Source organism: Anser anser (assembly GCF_964211835.1).
Source record: "Anser anser genome assembly, contig: HAP1_SCAFFOLD_164, whole genome shotgun sequence".
Classification (NCBI taxonomy): domain Eukaryota; kingdom Metazoa; phylum Chordata; class Aves; order Anseriformes; family Anatidae; genus Anser; species Anser anser.
The window spans coordinates 134,270-155,754 of record NW_028154106.1 but is presented as its reverse complement, the minus strand read 5'-3'; the positions used below and the strand labels follow the sequence as shown (position 1 = coordinate 155,754).

Genomic DNA, 21,485 nt, shown 5'->3' with positions numbered 1-21,485 from the left:
CTTTTCCCAGTGCCAGGCCCCAGACCAGCCGTTGCTACGTCTCACACAGGGGCTCGCTGACAGCCCCACTCTAGAGTCTGTAGGGTCTGGGCATGGGTGACAGGGCTGGTTGTTCCTCTAGTGCAGACACAGATCATAGCATGAGGAAGGAGCCAGACATTTCCAGGACCCGTTCCCACCTGGGATTTTATACTTTCCTTTTGGTTGATGCCAGCTCTGCTGAGCTTTGAAAGAAAAGCCCAGCCTTCAGGAAGTGAAAAAATCCCATTTATTATATAGAGAAAGCAATTATGTTGCTATGAGACAGTCTGCACTGCTACACACTTTGAGACTGACTTTTATCCAAGCTTCTGCTGAGACAATGCAGGTTCATTCAGCAATAGCAGTGGGAGGAGTGAATATATATTTTGGGGGGGGGGGGGGGTGGAGGGGAGAACAGCAGAAGAACAAACAGTTAAAAATAATGAAATTAAAATAATGAAATATGGAAACAAGAAAAAATATAATAATGGAAAAGAACAAAGCACAAGGCTGGAATGGGATATATTGAGAGTCACCTGTGGAGAGATACGGGAACTTTATGATTCCTAAAAAATATAATGAAAAACACTTTCAAAATAGCATCCTTTAGTGCTTCAATCCTCACACTGTAGATGAGGGGGTTCACTGCTGGGGGAGCTGCTGAATACAGAATTGCAACTGCCATGTCTAGGGATGGGGAGGAGATGGAGGGGGGCTTCAGGTAGGCAAATATGGCCATGCTGATAAACAGGGTGACCACAGTCAGGTGAGGGAGGCACGTGGAAAAGGCTTTGTGCCGGCCCTGCTCAGAGGGCATCCTCAGCACTGCCATGAAGATCTGCACATAGGACACCACAATGAAAGAAAAACATCCAAACCCCAAAAAAGCACTGAACATGAGAAATCCAGCTTCCCTGAGATAGGAGTCAGTGCAGGAGAGCTTGAGGATCTGAGGAATTTCACAGAAGAACTGGTCAATAGCATTGCCTTGGCAGAGGGGCAGGGAAAATGTATTGGCGGTGTGCAGCAGAGCATAGAGAACCCCACTGCCCCAGGCAGCTGCTGCCATCTGGGCACAAGCTCTGCTGCCCAGGAGGGTCCCGTAGTGCAGGGGCTTGCAGATGGCAACGTAGCGGTCATAGGACATGACGGTGAGAACATAAAATTCTGCTGATATGAAGAAGAGGAACAAAAAGACCTGTGCAGCACATCCTGCATAGGAAATGGCCCTGGTGTCCCAGAGGGAATTGGCCATGGCTTTGGGGAGAGTGGTGGAGATGCAGCCCAGGTCGAGGAGGGTGAGGTTGAGGAGGAAGAAGTACATGGGGGTGTGGAGGCGGTGGTCGCAGGCTACGGCGGTGAGGATGAGGCCGTTGCCCAGGAGGGCAGCCAGGTAGATGGCCAGGAAGAGCGCGAAGTGCAGGAGCCGCAGCTCCTGCATGTCTGCGAATGGCAGGAGGAGGAACTCGGTGATGGAGCTGCTGTTGGACATCTGGTGCTGCCTCTGGGTATGGAGATCTGGACAGGTCGGAAAACAGCATGACAAGTCAGGGGAGTCTTCTCTGAGTTAAGCCTATGCCATTCCTTGTAGACCCTCCCCCTGCCAGACTCAAATGGTTCTTCTTTCTTTGTTGAAAAATGTCATTCAACTTCATGACATAAGCTTCATTTCGAAAGTTCAGTGTGCCGTGAGAAGCAGGGACCTCTGCTCCTGGACTCTTGAGGGAATCAGTCCTGACTCAGAGCAGTGAGTGCACAGGAACATGACAGCTGGGCAAAGTTTTATTTTCAGTTTTTTTTCAGATGAAATCCTTTCTTACACAGAAGGCCATGTCAGCATCTGCATTCCCAGTGCTACAGAATTGTTGTGGTTTAACCCGGCTGGCAGCTAAACACCACACAGCCGTTCGCTTACCCTCCCCCCTCCCTCTCTGGGATGGGGGAGAGAAACGGGAAAGTGAAGCCTGTGAGTTGAGATAAAGACAGTTTATTAAAACAGGAATATAATAATAACAATAATAATAATAGTGATAATGATAATAGTATTAATAATAATAATGTGTAAGAAACAAGTGATGCACAATGCAATTGCTCACCACCCGCTGACCGATGCCCAGCCTATCCCTGAGCAGCCGGCCCCCCACCCCGGCCAGCCACCCCTATATATTGTTTAGCATGGTGTCAGATGGTATGGAATACCCCTTTGGCCAGTTGGGGTCAGCTGTCCTGGGTCTGTCCCCTCCCAGCTCCTGCTGCACCCCCAGCCTGCTCGCTGGCAGGACAGAGCGAGAAGCTGAAAAGTCCTTGGCCTGGTGTAAACACTGCTCTGCAACAATTAAAACATCAGCATGTTATCAGCACTCTTCTCATCCTAATCCAAAACATAGCACCCTACCAGCTACTATGAGGAAAAATTAACTCTGTCCTAACTGGAACCAGGACAAGAATGAAGTTGGCAGAAAGGAGTTTTAGAGACATTTTTTTCTACATACCCTTTTCCCCCTCTTCATGTTGAAGCAGTGTTCTCTGAAGTCAGAAATCCTGAGCATTTCTGCTGCACTCACAGGGAATGGTTTTGAGACCTGAGAGGCAAAGGGATTCCCTGTGGCTCAGAGCAGAGTGAGGGAGCTGGCTGGACTTGTTCCCAACTGCCCTGAACCTGCAGCTTTTGGACAGCAATCACATTTCTGTTACCTGAAAAGCTGCCAGACACTGCTGAGAGCAAAGGAATCCACTGCCAGTCACTGAGTGCCCAGCCTTTCTCTAGGTACCTGAGCAAGGTCTCAGCATCACAACTCTAGCCAAGGACACCTATCACTCATTTCACCAACCCAACGGCATGTCCTTGCATGCAGCATCTCTCTGCTTCTTTCCTGGGCTTTCAAATAACATGAAGATGCTATGGAAAATATTTGCATCCTGCAGGGCAGCTCACCACTTGAAAGGACACCTCAAGGAGATAGCCAAGTGTCCTAATGACGGTGTCTCATTAAGGGAAAGACAACTCATTCCCCAGCCTCACAGAATGCATTGTCCGTGATCCTAGGCAGCCCCCCTGCACCACAAAGGAAAATGGGCACATGGCTGGAGAGATGCGCCTCTGCTCTGCTGGAGGTGTGGCTGCAGAGGACGTGCTTCATGCCTTGGAGCCACGGCCACCAGGGCAGGGGTTTTCCTGGGTGGGAGAGGAGACAAGGGGACTTGCTCAGAGGAAGGGCTCTGCACTGATTCGAAAAAAAATATGGTCGTTTCTGATGAATTCTCCTTCTGACAACATTTTTGGTTTTAATTGCTTATCATTCCTTGATCGTATCCCTGGAGGTTTTATTTCCAGGTTTCCCTGTCTCATATCTTAGTCCTGTTTTTGCTCACAGCCCCAACCCAATCCCTGTGCAGTAAGCTTTGCCCTTCAGAAACTTGCCTGTATGCAGGGCACCAGCTAGGGGCACGTGCATCTTTGAACGTGTAAAACAACATGTCAGAAAGCACTGATGGGTTCAGCAAACTTGATGCTGAACCTGTCCATGAACAAAATGGAGGCTGAAGGCAATTTATCAGCCCCCTCAAAAACCTTCCGATGATCAAAGTTACAGTTCAGGAATCCCAGAGATGTGTTCAAACCTCACAGTTACTTTTCCATTTCATTCTGCAACCTCTCTCCATCCCGTAAGTGTTGGAAAGTGAAAACAAAGCAGAAAATTCCTGCCTTGAAATTCCTCATGAAAAGTCCCCTTGGATACAACCAAGGGTCAGGAAACCCCCTTGGGTTGTGCTGCGGATCTGTGAGCAGGCTGCCCCAGGCAGCAGCCTCCCACCAGCAGCAGGACCCTGCCCTGCCGGGGGGGCTCCTTCCACCCGCAGCTTCTCCCCGCAGCGCCCTGGGCAGCTCCCCGGGCAGGCTGAGTGCTGAGCCTGGCAGGCGGCAGAGGCCCTGCCCCGGCACACAGCCCCTGGGGCACAGCAGGGACTCTGCTTTGCACCACAGCCCTGGGCACCCCTGCCTGCACCCGCGGCTTCTCCTTCCTCCAGGAGCTGCGGCTGCATTGCCCTCCAGCCAGAGACTTACCGGGGTCAGGGCTGGCAAGTGTTCTCCCCCAGCGAGCTCTGTGCATCCTGCCACTTCTGCCTGCCTTTACCCACTCTGTCTCTGCAGGCAGTGCCCCCAGCCCTGCTGCGCTGGGCAGAGGAGCTGCTCCTGGGCAGAGCTGGCTCTCTGCAGCGCTGCCCGCTTGCCAGGAGCTCCCCTTGGGCCCAGGAGCCCGGCCCAGATCAGCAGCACAGGCCCAGCCCAAGGCCTCCCTTGCTCTGCCCCCCACCAGGCTCCCTGCCCATGGCCCTGGGGCTGCAGGGGAACCTGCTGGGAAACAGCCTGAAGGGATCCCTGGGCTTCCCTCCCTCCCCTGGGCACACACACTTCTTCACACCAGCATCATTTCTCCTAGGAGAAAGTGAATTAGCTGTAACAATAACTTCTTCATGTCCCGGTATCAGTTAGGACATGAAGTCATGGTCAGGGACTGATCTCCTTCATCCCCACTTGAGGAAGGAATTCAGCAGAGTCAGTCGAGGCATCTCATGCTGCTTGTTATTCCTGGGGTTGGAAGGGGTCTCAGCTCCCTCCCATGTCTGCCACAGACCCGCAGGAGCTGGGATTCCTCTGGCGTCAGTTCAGGTGTCCACAACATAGGCAGCTTAATGCGAATTACTGAGCCACAACAGCTCCTTAGTGGAGATGGAGGACAGGCAGGAGCTGTTCAGATGCAAACATCTGGTGAAATTTGAGGTTGATTCCCTGGGAGTGTGGTGGAGGCATTCCTTTGGGTAACTGAAATGGCAGCAGATGCCACATGTAGGACAACTGAACCTGTCCCTACTCCTTATGTGCAGGGCAGCCTGCAGAGGCTGTCAGCAGAGCAAAAGGAGTCATGTGTCACAGGGAGAGCTAAACCATTTTCTTCGTCTTCTACATGCCCCATGGCTGTAATGGCTGTTGTGTCTCAGACATCTCCACAGGGCCTCAGCTCTCACCAGCAAGGTCTCCCTGCCCTTTGTGCCTTGAGGCAGGACTCTGCAGGGGTACAACAGGTGGTGGGTGGGGACAAAATCAGTGGTTACTGTGCAAACTACACCCTTAACAGTTCATGGGACCTTAGGGCGTGCATCCACGGGTACAGGGAGAGTGCTCTGGCCAGGAGGTACTGGTTCCTTATGATCCCAGGAAGGGATCGGACAGCAGCATTCAGATACTGTAAGGGATCATTTAACTGCTCTTAGAGCTAAGACTGTAAGGAGAGAAGACTATAGATGACCTATTGAATCTGGTGTGACTTCATTCTAGACACAGTACTCCACTGTTAGTTGCAGCTCTCCATTAGACATTTGCACTGACCCTATGGGATTATTAAAGGGTGAGCGAGTTTTGCTGATCAGTCCTTGGCTCTCCAGTAATGAAGCAGCATGTATATGGTAATCAGGGAGTCTCGGATAGTTCCATATTGCCACTGGTGCACCATTTGGCTAGCTAATGGCACTTTGACCGTGAGCAACTCCGCAACAGAAGGATCCCATTGGGGACCGGGCAAGGTAGAAAACTGTTTAATGTGCATAAATCACCATAAATCACCTCCAGCATGGCCAATTCCATCAGATACGGGCTGCCTCTCTCCCTGGTGGTCCATTTGCCTGGGTGACATACAACATCTTCCTTGAAGGGATACCTTTCCTTTACACCTGACAGGAGTTGCCTCAAGAGAGTGAGGATTTGTGCCCCCTTTCCAACTGCTTTGTCAATGCCCCCTTCCCTGGGGAGGGATCCAGCGGCTTGGCATCCCTGCCCTCTAATTCCAGGCTACTGGCCCTGTTATCCCAGTATCAGATCAGCCAGGTGACAATGTGCTGGCCTAGATGATGGATGAAATCTTTTCGCACATCTCACAGCTCCCCAAGGAACAGTGATCAGGTGCTTACTGATGATTTTATGATATCTCACTCTTCATCCACGTGTTCCTCTGATGGCCCTACTTGGGAGTAGCCTGCCTCATCTTCTTCTTCCTCCTTCCCTGTATGAGTAGGAGCTTCTTTCCTTGCTAAACAAGGTGTTTTTTTCTCACGTATACGTATGACTGATACAGGCACAGGTTGGTTTTGTGGCCCAGTCACAGGGATTGGAGTTGTGTAGATTGCAACTCAGTAACTAAAGGCCAAGCCCCAGCACATTGCAGTGATTTCTGGCTCTTTGGAATTGCCAGGGTGATGACACTCCTTTTTCAAGCATTCTGACATTTTTTTAGGTTTCTGCACTTGTTCAGGGGTGATGTTCCAAGGCATTGCAGGTGCCTACAGTTCTAGGTGCCCGCCCATATCCTCCCACATTCCCTGCCACTCACAATTATCCTGCCTCAAGGCACATCCCTGTGTGGCATTCTAGAAATAGGTTACCCTAACCTTAAACAAAACCTGAAACACATTCAGGAGAAATAAGAATAAGAAGAAGTTGGTTTGAACATCCCAAGGATATTGAAAGTTTTGAAGAGCTATTGTAACTAGCCTGGAGGAGAAAGGGGGAGGTGAAGGAGAAAGGGAGAGGGAAGAATTGGGGAGAAGAAGTGTCCCCCCTCATCCCTCCCATAGATGTCTCCCCGAGGAGAAAAGGTAAAGACTGTTAATTATGAATAGTTTCCGAGAGAAGGTTCCTCAAGTATGGAGGTGACAGCAATGCTGAGTACAACTACCAGATTAGTCTCATGACCAGCAATTTCATCATAACATAAGGTAGCGTTACCCAGTAGAGTAAACTAATAACCGTAAACCAGCCCCCAGAAAGCCCCCAGCACAACAGGGAATACACCGAGTACGTAATGTGCTATCTAACAGAATTCTGAGGCGAAACACAACTACTACACCGAGATTAAAAAATAAATAAAAAAATACACCTTGTGGTCAGCAGCTATGAAGCAGATATAATGCTTGTAACCATTTTATTTTAACATGATCTGGTCATATCTGTTCTTATCTCAACCCTTTGGGCCCCACGCAGGACCCATTCAGGAAGGAGGGCATCCCACAGGAGAGACCCAGAGAGGGCAGAGATGGATTGTCAAGGAGCGGTGGAGACAAGTGTCATGGACTGACTGCAATCCCCATTCCCCTGCACCACTCAGGGGAAGGAGTTACAAGAGGCTGGATGGGGGGAATGGTGTTTTTAGTTTGCTTGTGGTTCCTGATGGTTGTAGTCCACTGGTAATAGGCAATAAATTCTATTAATCTGCCTATGCTAAGTCTGTCTTGCTCATGATGATAATTGATGCCCATGACGGTATTTGGTGGGTGACCTCGTGCTCTACCCCAACCCCTGAGCTCTTGTAATCATATTTTCTCCCCCTTTTCCTTGTAGGTTGGAAGTGAAAGCACAGTTGCCGTGGAGTTCACCTGCGTAGCTGGATAACACCACCACAGTAATGGACATGGAAAGGCTTCAGCACCAGGACTGTGGCCACCCAGGGATGGCATCTCAACACCCAAGACATGCTCTGCCAGCCTGGCTGCACAGAAGAGAAGGAACAGAGGTTTCCCTGAAGGGAAGAGGAAGGCTTGATTTCCAACACAGGCATTTCTGGCACATCCCTGAGAGGCCTGGGGGAGCTGCAGGCCACACCAGGCTCTGGGACACCAGAGGTCTTTCCTCCCAGAGCCAGATTCCAAAGAGGCACCAGCTCCCAGGGAAACCTGGCCCTGGATTGTCCCCATCAGGAGAAGTCTGAGCCATGCCCAGAGGAGCCCTGTGTCTCAGGGCAGCCCTAGCATCAGGACCCAGGAATCCTGACTGCCACATTGTCTCCTGAGCCCAGAAGGACCCTCAGGCAGGGCTCTTGCAGCAGCCATCAGCCCTATCCAGCCTCCTCCCAAAGCCCTGGACTTGGAGCTCTGGACAGCTGACAGCCCCTGGGACACCCCTTGGGAAGGGGCTCCTGACACCCTCACCTTTGGAGGAGAGCTGCAGGAGCACTGGGAACATGGAAGTCAGTTCGGAGGTGATGGTCACCCTCGAGCAACCCTCCATCTCGCTTGCTGCTGGCCCTCTGCTCACGACAAGGGATGCCCGCCCTGGCTCCTCAACCACAGCTCCTCTGCAAGGTGTCCCTGCTCCTCCGCCCGTCAGCGAGGGTCGCCCAGTGCAACCTTGCTGCCTGCTGCCCCCACTCCTGGCCACAGAAGGACAGCGGTGGGGAGCACCCAAGGAGTGCCCAGCAGGGACCAGGCCTTGCAGAGAAGTGCCGGCACTGCCGCTGCTCCAGTGAAGATATCCTGGTGATGCAGTGCATCCACTGTGACATCAGCACGTGTCATTTGAAGGCCTGTGAGGTCAGCAGCAAGGAGATGGCGCAGGTCGGGAGAGAGACGAGAGATTTCCCTTCTTGTCCTGAGAAACTGTCACCTCCCTTCTGCCCAGTTCTTTTCCACAGGATCCTGACAAATCCACCAGGAACATCTCCAAATGGTGACAAAGGCCATTGGATATAGGAAGTGGAGCGCTGGAGAAGTCACCGCTGTGTTCCTGCCCCAACACACCTCTGATCTTGGAAGCCCTTCCAGGAAGGTGGGGTTTGAGGCTTGTCCTGGGCCTGGGCTTTTTTCAAAAGATGGGAGCGAAGGCACCTGGGATGCAGCAGCCCCTCACTGTGCCTGAACTCCTTTTCACTGCATGTCCCTCACTTGGAGAAGTAGGATGTGTTATATGGATGGAATTGCAGTGCATGCCAGGGCCTTCCTCCCTGGACATCCCACAAGGCTCTGTGCTCTGAGAAGGCCTCAGCAACATCCCCCAGTCTGCCATGCAGGAGGCAGAGGTGGTACAAGAGGGAATGGCAAACGTAATCGCTGTTGATCATCCCCACCTGTCTCGTCTGAAGAATCTGCACCCATCCAGCACAGCCCCCCAAGCTGAGGGACCTGTCCCCCCACACCTCAGCAGCTCTTCCATCCATGTCCCAGCCCCGTGACAGCAGGCGGGGATCCAGCTCCTCCTGCCTGTGCCCCACGCTGAGGGCATTGGGGCACATCTGGGCTGCAGCACCTCAGCTGTGGCACAAGGGCCAAACTCAGACTTGTCCCAGATCTTGTGCCCAAGCATGGGCATGCAGAGGCTTTCCTTCACAGCAGAGACCTGCTGCCGTGGATGGCAGATGGCCATGGGAGGATGAATGAGGGGCCCGAAGCAGAGCACGCCCTGGTGTTCCTGAGGCCAGAAGGAAACAGGCCTGGGCTGTGCTGCCCTGACAGCAGAGGGCTTTTTGTGGTGTTGGTGCAGCCCTGAGGGCCAGTGCTGGAGCTGGGGCTGATCTCCAGGCAGGAGAAGGGGCTGCTGCCAAAGTCCTTGGCTATGGGCATCCTGTGATCCAGGGACACAGAAAAAATCACTGGGCTGTGTCTTGACTGAGTGAAGGATGGGGGTGAGAAGCAGCAGCAGTGTTTGCAAACACAAGTGGAAACCCCGGTGTGATGTGCCTCATATCCATGCACTGCCTGCCTCTGCTGGATAGAGGAGGGCCAGACCTTGGCTTGCTGCAGCCCTGGGAAGCGGCCACTTGCTCATAAGCACCAGATCTGTCGGAGATGCCATCGGGGTTCCCGTTAAGTACCAGCTATGAATGGCCAGAGCTGTCCTGTGGGTCCTGTGCTGCCCGTGTCAGCTGCATGCTCCAGTGGTGCTGGGCAGCGTTGGCATCGCAGGTAGCACTGCAGGCCTGGAACTGGCTATTACATGGAGCAGCTGCCCTGAACGAGGTTAGGCAATGTAGGGATGTCTGTGAGACAAGTGCCGTTACAGTCACTGGAGATGGAGGGAAAACCAGATGGAGAAGAGGGAGAGAGAGACTCAGGTCTCCCTGTGGCACAGTTCTCCATTGGGTCAGGTGGATGCCTCTTCAGGCTGCCCTGAGCCTACTGAGGAGGGACAGCTTTAGTTGTCCTAAATGTGTGCATTTGCTGTCCCTTCAGCTGGCCAAAGGCATTCCCCACCAGCCTCCAAGGGGATGCCCCCAGGTGCTGCCCTGTCCCTCAGGGTTCCTCCATGAGAGCTTGCAGATACCTGCACATCCCTCTGCCCCCTGACATGTCACCAGGTGTTTGCAGCCCCCTGATTTCCTCCATCTCCATTAATGATGCTGGAGCTGAGACAAGGAGCTCACCTTCAGGTGCCCATGTGGTGTACATTAAAGGGAGGGCAGAGGAATCCCAGTTCCTGTGGGTCTGGGGCAGGCATGGGTGTGAGCTGAGCTCCCTTTTGGTCCCAGTCCTAAAATCCAGCATGAGATGTCTCAAGTGACTCTGCAGAATCCCTTCCCTGAACAGGGAATAAAGAAGAAGATTCCCTGACTTTGTCTCGATATGCAAACTGATAGTGGGACAAGAAGATGTGATTGTTACACTTAATTGGTTTTCTGTTAGGTGAAATGAGCCTGCTGCCAAGTGTGTGTGCCCAGGGGAGGGAGGGAACCCCAGGGATCCCTTCAGGCTGTTTCCCAGCAGGTTCCCCTGCAGCCCCAGGGCCATGGGTAGGGAGCCTGGTGGGGGGCAGAGCAAGGGAGGCCTTGGGCTGGGCCTGTGCTGCTGAGCTGGGCCGGGCTCCTGGGCCCAAGGGGAGCTCCTGGCAAGCGGGCAGCGCTGCAGAGAGCCAGCTCTGCCCAGGAGCAGCTCCTCTGCCCAGCGCAGCAGGGCTGGGGGCACTGCCTGCAGAGACAGAGTGGGTAAAGGCAGGCAGAAGTGGCAGGATGCACAGAGCTCGCTGGGGGAGAACACTTGCCAGCCCTGACCCCGGTAAGTCTCTGGCTGGAGGGCAATGCAGCCGCAGCTCCTGGAGGAAGGAGAAGCCGCGGGTGCAGGCAGGGGTGCCCAGGGCTGTGGTGCAGAGCAGGGTCCCTGCTGTGCCCCAGGGGCTGTATGCCGGGGCAGGGCCTCTGCCGCCTGCCAGGCTCAGCACTCAGCCTGCCCGGGGAGCTGCCCAGGGCGCTGCGGGGAGAAGCTGCGGGTGGAAGGAGCCCCCCGGCAGGGCAGGGTCCTGCTGCTGGCGGGAGGCTGCTGCCTGGGGCAGCCTGCTCACAGCTCCAAAGCACCCAGTATCATTTCCCAGGCAATTTTTCTTTTTCACAAGAATGATCAAAGAAGGGATTTTCTGCCCTCTTTTTAGTTACCTACTGTACTGGACAGGGAGGGGAATTAAGGAGACACGGAAAAGGAGGTGTCCAGTGTGAGCACATTGCTGAGACTCCTGAGCTGTTAACTTTGATCATCAGTGGGTTTGTGAGCAGCCCCAAAACTGCCTTCAGCCTCTCCTCTTCCTATCGAAAGCTACAGCATCAACTTTGCTGAACCCAGCAGGGCTTTCTGACAGGTCCTTTTCCACCTACAAAGACGCACATCCAGCTAGCCAGTGTCCTGTATACAGGTAGGTTTCTGAAGGGCAAAGATTACTGCATAGAGCTTGGGGTGGTGTGAGAAAATCCCCAATAATTTTCTCAGACAGGATCTTCTGTGAAGCTATTTTATTCGTGATTGCAATGGCGAGTGTCCTGCAGGCAGGAGCACCCTGCAGGATGCAAATCTTTCCCATCGTCTGCTTGCATGATCTAGAAGCCTTGTGTAGTACAGGAGATGCTACACGCAAGGACATGCTGTTGCGCTGGAGAAATGAATGTTAGGTGTCCTTGGCTAGAGGCGTGGTGCTGAAACCTTGCTCAGGTACCTTCAAAAGGGCTGGGCACTTAGGGATTGGCAGTGGCCTCCTCTGCTCTCAGCAGAGCCTGGCTTCTTTTCAAGTGTAATATGAATGTTATTGCCCTTGGTGCCCAAAATCTGCAAGTGCCGGGCAGCTGGGAACAAGCCCAGCCAGCTCCCTTCACTCTGCACCAAGCCACAGTGAATCCCTTTGCCTCTCAGGTCTCACAGACATTCACTCTGAGTTAAGCAGAAAATCTCAGGATTTCTGACTTCAGAGGACACTGTTGGGGCATGATGAAGGGGATGAGGGTGTGTAGAATAAAAATGGCCCTAAAGCACTTTTCTGCCAACTACATTCTGTAGTTCTGGGAATGCAGATGCAGACATGCCCTTCTGGCTAAGAAAAGATTTCATTTGAAAATCAAATGAAAATTCAAAATCTGAAAATAAAACCTTGTCCTGCTGCCATGGTCCTGTACACTCACTGCGCTGGGTCAGGACTGATTCCCTTGAGAGCCCGGGAGCAGAGGCCCTTGCTCCTCATTGCACACTGAACCTTAAAAAATGAAGCTCATGTCATGGAGCTGAATGAAAGATTGCAGTAGAGAAAGAAAAAGCATGGCAATATGGCTGGGGGAATGGCATAGGTTTCACTCAGAAAAGCCTGTCCTAACATATCATTGTCTTTCCCTTCCTGTGCAGATCCCCATACCTAGAGGCATCAGATGTCCAACAGCAGCTCCATCACCGAGTTCCTCCTCCTGGCATTCGCAGACACGCGGGAGCTGCAGCTCCTGCACTTCGCGCTCTTCCTGGGCATCTACCTGGCTGCCCTCCTGGGCAACGGCCTCATCCTCACCGCCGTAGCCTGCGACCACCGCCTCCACACCCCCATGTACTTCTTCCTCCTCAACCTCGCCCTCCTTGACCTGGGCTGCATCTCCACCACTGTCCCCAAAGCCATGGCCAATTCCCTCTGGGACACCAGGGCCATTTCCTACTCGGGATGTGTTGCACAGCTCTTTCTGTTTGTCTTTTTGATGTCAGCAGAGTATTCTCTTCTCACCATCATGGCCTACGACCGCTACGTTGCCATCTGCAAGCCCCTGCACTATGGGAGCCTCCTGGGCAGCAGAGCTTGTGCCCAGATGGCAGCAGCTGCCTGGGGCAGTGGGTTGCTCAATGCTCTGCTGCTCACTGCCAATACATTTTCCCTGCCCCTCTGCCAAGGCAATGCTGTGGACCAGTTCTTCTGTGAAATCCCTCAGATCCTCAAGCTCTCCTGCTCACATTCCTATAGCAGGGATCTTAGAGTTCTCACATTTAGTAGTTTTCTCTTTTTGGGGTGTTTTGTGTTCATTGTGCTGTCCTATGTGCATATCTTCAAGACTGTGCTGAGGATGTCCTCTGAGCAGGGACAGCACAAGGCCTTTTCCACGTGCCTCCCTCACCTGGCTGTGGGCTCCCTCTTTATCAGCACGGCCATGTTTTCCTACCTGAAGCCCCCCTCCATCTCCTCCACATACCTTCATCTGGTAGTGGCAGTTCTGTACTCGGTTGTACCTCCAGCATTGAACCCCTTCATCTATAGCATGAGAAACAAGGAACTCAAGGGTTCATTTAGGCAAATGATTTTGCGGATGTTTCTGAATAATGATAAATTTTCCCTCTTTTTCCGTAAATAACCTCCTCGGTCATCTCCTCGCAGGTCTGCTCCTTGTTTTATTATGATTATTGTTATTGTTATTTTCCATGTCATTAACATTTATTATGTTTTCAGGTAAATGTTTGCAGTCCGTCGAATTCTACAGAGGAAGGAAACCACAGTGTTTACACTTCAGACTAGAAGTGTATGTCTTACAGTAGGTTAGCACTGACTCTTAGCATCTGTGAAATAAAACAGGATTTCCACAATGAAGTGCCTGAAGACTTGGCTCTTCTTTCAAGGAGGTGCCAAGAACATAGCTGAGGAGCTGCACCCCAAAAACCTCTTGCTCTATTGACTGGGGTGAAAAACAGCTCATTGCCAAACCGTGTGGAGTGAGACACCAAGGGTAGGATTTAAGAGTAACCTGTTGGTTGTCTGATGACAGTGGAGATGGTGAGCGGTCACTGAGGTACATCTCCATAGCTGTCCCACATGTGGCAGGGAAGAGGACGTCCTCCAGGAGAGCAACGTGGAGCTGCCTGGAGAGTCCAGGGGTTCTCCATTGGCAGCACGTGCCAAGGGTGGGCAGTGCCTGGAGCCCCACAGAGTGAGAGATCACCCAAGGTGGAGTCACCCACACAGGTGGACGACCAAATTTAGATGCATGGTGGTGCAGCCCCACCTCTCTGGGCCACTCTGTAATCTCAGGCTTGCCATTGTTACAACTGCAGTGAGTTGGGATGATTAGGCACTCCCTATCTGCGCCTGGAACTCCTGGATACCCAAACTGTACAATCTTGAAGGTACTGGAGTAGTACAGTTGGTGGGCAACACCAGAGTTACCCAACCTGAATTGGGGCCAGGTTGTGGCCAGGCCAGGTATGCGTGTGGTCGGCTGTGTCCATGCCTTGTGTGCACATCTCTGTGTGCGTATGTGATGGTGTGTTTGTGTCTGCCTGTGTGTGTGTGTGTATTTGCCAGTGTGCACCACAGTGTTGAGACTTCTGAGGCAACTTCTCCAGGTTCCTGATGAAAGAAGAAGCTGGGCTGGATCTTCGGACTGAGGGACGTTCTTTGAGGGCACCACAGACACAGAGAAGGTGAAAGGGGTGTTAGCATGTTATCAAGATGCTCCCTTTTCCTGTGCAGCATGCTAAGGCATCCAGTCATGGACAGAGCCAAGGAGAGGGCTCGTCCTTCCTGTGGTCACAGCTGCATTTCAGTCACAGAATCACAGAATCACAGAATGGCCGAGGTTGGAAGGGACCTCTGAAGATCATCTAGTCTAATCGCCCTGCCAAGCAGGATCACCTAGTGCGTGTTGCACAGTATGGCATCCAGGCAGGTTTTGAATATCTCCAGAGAAGACTCCACCACCTCTCTAGGCAACCTATTGCAGTGCTCTGTCACCCTTACAGTAAAGAAATGTTTTCTCATATTCAGCCGGAACTTCCTCTGTGTCAGTTTGTGCCTCTTGCCTCTTGTCGTGTTGCTGGGCACCGCTGAAAAGAGTCCGGCCCTATCCTCTGGACACCCTTCCCTCAGATAATTGTACACATTGGTTAAGATTCCCTCTCAGTCTTCTCTTTTCCAGGCTAAAGAGTTCCCTCAGCCTGTCCTCGTACGACAGGTGCTCCAATTCCTCTAATCGTCTTCATAGACCTCCTCTGGACTTCCATGTCCCTCTTGTACTGGGGGAGCCCAGAAATGGACGCACTATTCCAGGCGTGGCCTCACGAGGACTGAGTAATAATTGGTGCCTGTAACAATGCACGGAGGATGATCTCATGTTCTTATCTCAACCCTCAGGCTCTTTTCGTCATATTTTCTCCCCCTTTTCCTTGTATGTGGGGATACGAAAGAGCGGTTGTGGTGGAGTTCAGATGCATAGCAGGATAAAACCACCCCCGCAGGGACATGGAAAGGGTTCAGCACCAGGACTGTGGCCATCCAGGGATGGCATCTGAGCATCCAGGACATGCTCTGCCAGCCTGGTGGCACCGAAGGGAATGTAAAGAGGTTCCCCTGAAGGAGACAAGTAGAAGGGGAAGGCTTGATTTCCCAACTCAGGCATTTCTGGCACATTCCTGAGACAGCTGTTGGAGCTGCAGGCCACACCAGTCTCTGGGACACTGGACGTCTTTCCTCCCAGAAATAGATCCCAAAGAGGCACTAGCTCCCAGGGGAACCTGGTCTTGCGTTGCCCCCCATCACAAGGAGTCTGAGCCATGCCCAGAGGAGCCCTGAGGCTCAGGACAGCCCTAGCATCAGGACCAAGGAATCCTGACTGCCACATTGTCCCCTGAGTCTAGAGGGACCCTCAGGCAAGGCTCTTGCAGCAGCCACCAACCATGTCCACTCTCCCCCCAAAGCCCAGGACTTGCAGCTTTGGACAGCTGACAGCCCCTGGGGCACCCCTTGGGAAGGGGCTCCTGACACCCTCACCTTTGGAGGAGAGCTGCAGGAGCACTGGGAACATGGAAGTCAGGTCAGAGGTGATGGTCACCCTCCAGCATCCCTCCATCTCGCTTGCTGCTGGCCCTCAGCTCACGACAAGGGATGCCCGCCCTGGCTCCTCAACCACAGCTCCTCTGCAAGGTGCCCCTGCTCCTCCACCTGTCAGTGAGGGTCGCCCAGTGCAACCTTGCTGCCTGCTGCCCCCACTCCTGGCCACAGAAGGACAGCGGTGGGGAGCACCCAAGCAGTGCCCAGCAGGGACCAGGCCTTGCAGGGAAGTGCCGGCACTGCCGCTGCTCCAGGGACGATATCCTGGTGATGCAGTGCATCCACTGTGACATCAGCACGTGTCATTTGGAGGCCTGGGAGGTCAGCAGCATGGAGATGGCACAGCTCAGGAGAGAGGCGAGAGATTTCCCTTTTCTGTCATGAGAAACAGTCACCTCCCTTCTGCCCAGTTCTTTTCCACAGGATCCTGACAAATCCATCAGGAACATCTCCAAATGGTGACAAAGGCCATTGAATATAGGAAGTGGAGTGCTGGAGGAATCACCACTGTGTTCCTGCACCAATATGCCTCTTGTTTGGAGCCCTTCCAGGAAGGTGGGGTTTTCACCTTCTCCTTGGCCTGGGCTTTTTTCAAAAGATGGGAGCGAAGGCACCTGGGATGCAGCAGCCCCTCACTGTGCCTGAACTCCTCTTCTGCATGAATCTGGGCTCTCTCTTACAGCCTGACCAAGTCTCTCATTTCAGGAGACCTGTGGCATGCTGAAGGCAGGACTACCGTCCCTGACTGTACTGCACAGAGATACACGTGGTCCTGTGCCAGCTGGACTATGCTGCAAGCGAACCCTGCTGGATCATGTGGAGCTGATCATGGTGTCCCGGCCATTAGCTGCCATGTCTGCAACCAGAGCCCCAGAAGAGGAGAGGCGCATCTCTGCGGACATGCTCCCCTTTCCTCTTGCATGACAGAGGGGATGCCAGTGACTGCCCAGCAGTGCCCATCCCTGGGGGCTGTGCACAGCTGGGTGAGGCTCTCGGGGGGGGGGGGGGGGGGGGGGGCGTTCTCTGCCTCTTTGTCTTCCTCAGAGTGAGCACCGTGATATTTCCCCACATTTCTCCACCCGTTCATGCTGCTCCTGCTATTGTGTTTAGGCTCTCTAGGGATGGGGGTTTCAGGTGCAGTTCCAAAAATGACCCTGAACATCCTGCCACAGATGTGTCGGCACAGCAATGAGGTGTTCCATCGCCCATCTGACTTGTGGGGCCACAGGCAATGCAGTGCAAGGGGGGGGTGGGTAACATGCCAACTGTCCCTGCACAAGACCTAGAGTGCCTTTCTCCTGGGATCACAATGAACCAGCACCTCCTGGTCACAACCAAGAATTCTTCAATGTAGACCCTACTGTCCCACGGACTATAAGGATGCAGTTTGCAAAGTACCAGTGATTTTATCACCACCCAGCACCTCTTGTACCCAGGCAGAGTCCTGTGTCAGGGCATAAAAGGCAGGCAGACCTTGCTGGTGTTAGGTGAAGCCATGTGGACATGTCCATGACATAACAAACTAATTCTCAGAGAAGATGTGATTGTTATACATAATTCTGTTTCTGCAAGGAGAAATGAACCTGCTGTCAAGAAGTGTGCGTGCCCAGGGGAGGGAGGGAACGCTAGGGATTCCTTCAGGCTGTTTCCCGGCAGGTTCCCCTGCAGCCCCAGGGCCATGGGCAGGGAGCCTGGTGGGGGGCAGAGCAAGGGAGGCCTTGGGCTGGGCCTGTGCTGCTGAGCTGGGCCGGGCTCCTGGGCCCAAGGGGAGCTCCTGGCAAGCGGGCAGCGCTGCAGAGAGCCAGCTCTGCCCAGGAGCAGCTCCTCTGCCCAGCGCAGCAGGGCTGGGGGCACTGCCTGCAGAGACAGAGTGGGTAAAGGCAGGCAGAAGTGGCAGGATGCACAGAGCTCGCTGGGGGAGAACACTTGCCAGCCCTGACCCCGGTAAGTCTCTGGCTGGAGGGCAATGCAGCCGCAGCTCCTGGAGGAAGGAGAAGCCGCGGGTGCAGGCAGGGGTGCCCGGGGCTGTGGTGCAGAGCAGGGTCCCTGCTGTGCCCCAGGGGCTGTGTGCCGGGGCAGGGCCTCTGCCGCCTGCCAGGCTCAGCACTCAGCCTGCCCGGGGAGCTGCCCAGGGCGCTGCGGGGAGAAGCTGCGGGTGGAAGGAGCCCCCCCTGGCAGGGCAGGGTCCTGCTGCTGGCAGTAGGCCGCTGCCTGGGACAGCCTGCTCCATAGCGCAAGCAGGATGTATCCAAGGGGACATCGCAAGAGAAGACAAAAGGCAGGGGTTAGCACCTTGAATTTCTGCTTTCCTGAGTCTCTGCTTTCATTTTTTTCTTCTTTGTCTCAGCCAGAATAGAAATAGAGGCTCTTATTTCCAAGAAGAGCCTGAGGCTCCTGAAGCATCACTAGGAGGTTATAAGGATCACAGCAAGTCCCTTTCCTGCCCTTCAGGCCATAGAAAGCTCCATGACCACATGTGGCGTCCTCCCCAAACCCGAACCTGGCGGCGGCAGTTCTGTACTCCACTCCGTGCCATCCCTGCACTGCAGACGAGACGTCTTCCCCTGAGCAGCCGTGTTGTATGCTCTCCCATCCAGCAAAGCCTCTGCCCCCACAATCATGGGGTCTCTAACTGTTAGCCTCTTGGCTGCCCAGCCTTCAGAACAAGAGGACACTCCCAGTGCTCACCTCTCACTCTCATTCTTGCTTTCCTCAGCAGAAGCACTGGAACATTTCTTTGTTTCCCCTCCCATTCATCCTGCCCTTATTATTCTCCTCAGACTCTCTGGGCAGCGGGATTAAAGCCAGAGCTCAAACACCAGAACAGTGAGTCCTGCTCTGGAGATGTGTCACTGGGAGCAAAGTGCCCAAGCTGTTCTAGCCAAAATGGCTCAGGGCACTGCAGTGCCTAGTGCCAGGAAATGAGTTGGCTCTGTTCAGGTCACTCTGGTTAAAGGTGATCCAGCAGTGTCCCTGGGGTTATCCTGCTGGAGGATGTTGAACCGCCTTTCTTTATTATAGATGCACTACATCTGAACAAAAGTATGTGTTTCAGAACGTTCCTTTCCCAGAACGTTCAGTTCCTTTCCCAGGAACACACTGCTGCACAGCAGGGCAGAGTCCTTGAGAGCTCATGGGCAGAGGCCGCTGCTCCAAACAGTGCACAGCCAGCACAAACCAGAGCTCCAGCCAGAGAGGAGAATGAAGCTGCTGCTGAGAAAGCATGTGTTTGTGACTGATAGGAACAACATCGTCACTGTTCGAGCTGCATTGGGGATCATAATTCATATGCAGCTCAAACAGTGACAATGTTGTTCTTATTGCTCAGGTATGTGCATGAACAAAAAGCATCCATGTTCCCTCCTAACTTTTGGGCCTCTAAAGTGTGTTGGGGAAGGAAGGAACTCTCCCTTCAGGACACCACATCTAAGGATATTTGACTCTTTACATGGGGCTTCTGCTGGGCTGCAGGCTGCCATGCTCAAGGGTACAGCTCTGCCCTAGCAGCTCTGTGTTATCTAGCAGCTCCATGGAGAAGAGACATCAGTCCTAAGGCCATAGAAATGCTGCTGCATGGCTGTATGTGGGCAGCTGCTGTGATCCCTCTGTGTCTGTGGTGAAGAGCAGAGAGCTGAGATCTTCCTCAGGTATGATGAAATGGGTGAGGTGTTTGGAGATCTGCCCTTTGAACCTGGATTCCTCTGCTCTCAGCAGCATCCAGGTTATTTTCAGGGAAACAGCTGAATGTGACCATCCTCCGGAGGTGCCTGTACAGAGCAGCTGAGACCAAGACTGATGGATACACCAGCTGCCCCCACTCTGCCCTGAGGGACAGTCATGCTGAAAAATCTTTGATAGCTCAACTGTATTCTATCTGAGAAAAGCCCATGTTGTCATCTACCTAACTCTGTAGGGCAGGACTCCCTCCTCCAGAGCACCTCTGATCCTGGTGGTACCGTCAGTCAGCACCAATCACAGCTCATGAAAGGGACCTGCAAAGGCTTTCCTGGAAGGGCAGAGGCAGTCGGGGAGGTTCCTACAAGAAATGGAGTAGGTTTCATCACAGACTTCTGTCCTAATGTTTTCCTGTTTTTTCCTCCTCAGACAGCTCTCCATACCCAGATTACTTCCCTTGCTCTGATCTAAAAGACAGAGTTGTTGCCTTGCAGGACCCACAAGATTTCACCTGGAGTGCAACAGAAATGCAAAGGGTTTCCATAGTCACTGCTCCCAGTAGCACTCTCATGCACCTCCAAGCAGGGCTGTAGAAAGACACTTGCAGAGGTCTTCCTTAAAGGGAAACATCATTTCTGAGGTTTAAGAAGAAACGGAGTACATTTTGCTCACACAGTCTAGCCTGACATTTTGCTGTATTTTCTTTCTCAGACAGGTCTCCATGCCCAGAGGAATCAAATGTCCAACAGTAGCTCCATCACCGAGTTTCTTCTCCTGGCATTCGCAGACACGCGGGAGCTGCGGCTCCTGCACTTCGCGCTCTTCCTGGCCATCTACCTGGCTGCCCTCCTGGGCAACGGCCTTGTCCTCACCGCCGTAGCCTGCGACCAGCGCCTCCACACCCCCATGTACTTCTTCCTCCTCAACCTCGCCCTCCTCGACCTGGGCTGCATCTCCACCACTCTGCCCAAAGCCATGGCCAATTCCCTCTGGGACACCAGGGCCATTTCCTATGCAGGATGTGCTGCACAGGTCTTTTTCTTTTTCTGTTTGTTTTTAGCAGAGTTTTCTGTTCTCACCATCATGTCCTATGACCGCTACGTTGCCATCTGCAAGCCCCTGCACTACGGGACCCTCCTGGGCAGCAGAGCTTGTGCCCAGATGGCAGCAGCTGCCTGGGGCAGTGGGGTTCTCTATGCTGTCCTGCACACTGCCAATTCATTTTCACTGCCACTCTGTGGAGGAAATATCCTGGACCAGTTCTTCTGTGAAATCCCCCAGATCCTCAAGCTGTCCTGCACAGACTCCTACCTGAAGGAAGTTTGGCTTCTACTGGCTGGTTTCTGTTTAGCATTTGTCTGTTTTGTTTTCATCATACTGTCTTATGTTCAGATCATCAGGGCCGTGCTGAGGATGCAATCTGAGCAGGGCCGGCACAAAGCCTTTTCCACGTGCCTCCCTCACCTGGCCGTGGTCTCCCTGTTCCTCAGCACTGGCTTTTTCGCCTACCTGAAGCCTCCCTCCATCTCCTCCCCATCCCTGGATCTGGTGGTGGCAGTTCTCTATTCAGTCATGCCCCCAATATTCAATCCTCTCATCTACAGCATGAGAAACGAGGAGCTCAAGCGTGCTATCAGGAAAGTGATTACATGGATTTTTCTTAAGACTGATAATTTTTTCCCCTTTCTCCACAAATGACTTTGCTTGTTTTCCGTTGCAGGCCTGCATGGTACTTACTTTCATTCTCATTATTTTATAATTGTCTTCAATGTCATTTCCAACTATTTCTTTCTTAGAAAAAAAGTATTTATTCATCCCTCATCTCCTGAGGTATGAAACTGCTCTGTTTACTCTGGACATTATTTGACTACCTGTTTGTCAGCACTCTCCCTTGGCATCTGCTTAATAAAACAGGATCTTC

General features: G+C 53.0%; 2 protein-coding genes across 2 annotated transcripts; one reads left to right on the top strand and one right to left on the bottom strand.

The window, feature by feature from the left end:
- Positions 1 to 553: 553 nt before the first annotated feature.
- Positions 554 to 1,739, bottom strand: LOC310890796 (olfactory receptor 14C36-like; the record flags this gene model as incomplete). Its single annotated transcript, XM_083853122.1, has 1 exon — positions 554 to 1,739. The coding sequence occupies exon 1, from the start codon at positions 1,511 to 1,513 to the stop codon at positions 554 to 556; it is 960 nt and encodes a 319-aa protein (XP_083709248.1). The 5' UTR covers positions 1,514 to 1,739.
- A 10,585-nt stretch (positions 1,740 to 12,324) lies between these two features.
- Positions 12,325 to 21,262, top strand: LOC310890795 (uncharacterized protein; the record flags this gene model as incomplete). The annotated part of the gene is made up of 2 exons (XM_083853121.1): positions 12,325 to 13,413; positions 20,280 to 21,262. The coding sequence occupies exons 1-2, from the start codon at positions 12,462 to 12,464 to the stop codon at positions 21,260 to 21,262; spliced, it is 1,935 nt and encodes a 644-aa protein (XP_083709247.1). The 5' UTR covers positions 12,325 to 12,461.
- Between the last annotated feature and the right edge of the window lie 223 nt (positions 21,263 to 21,485).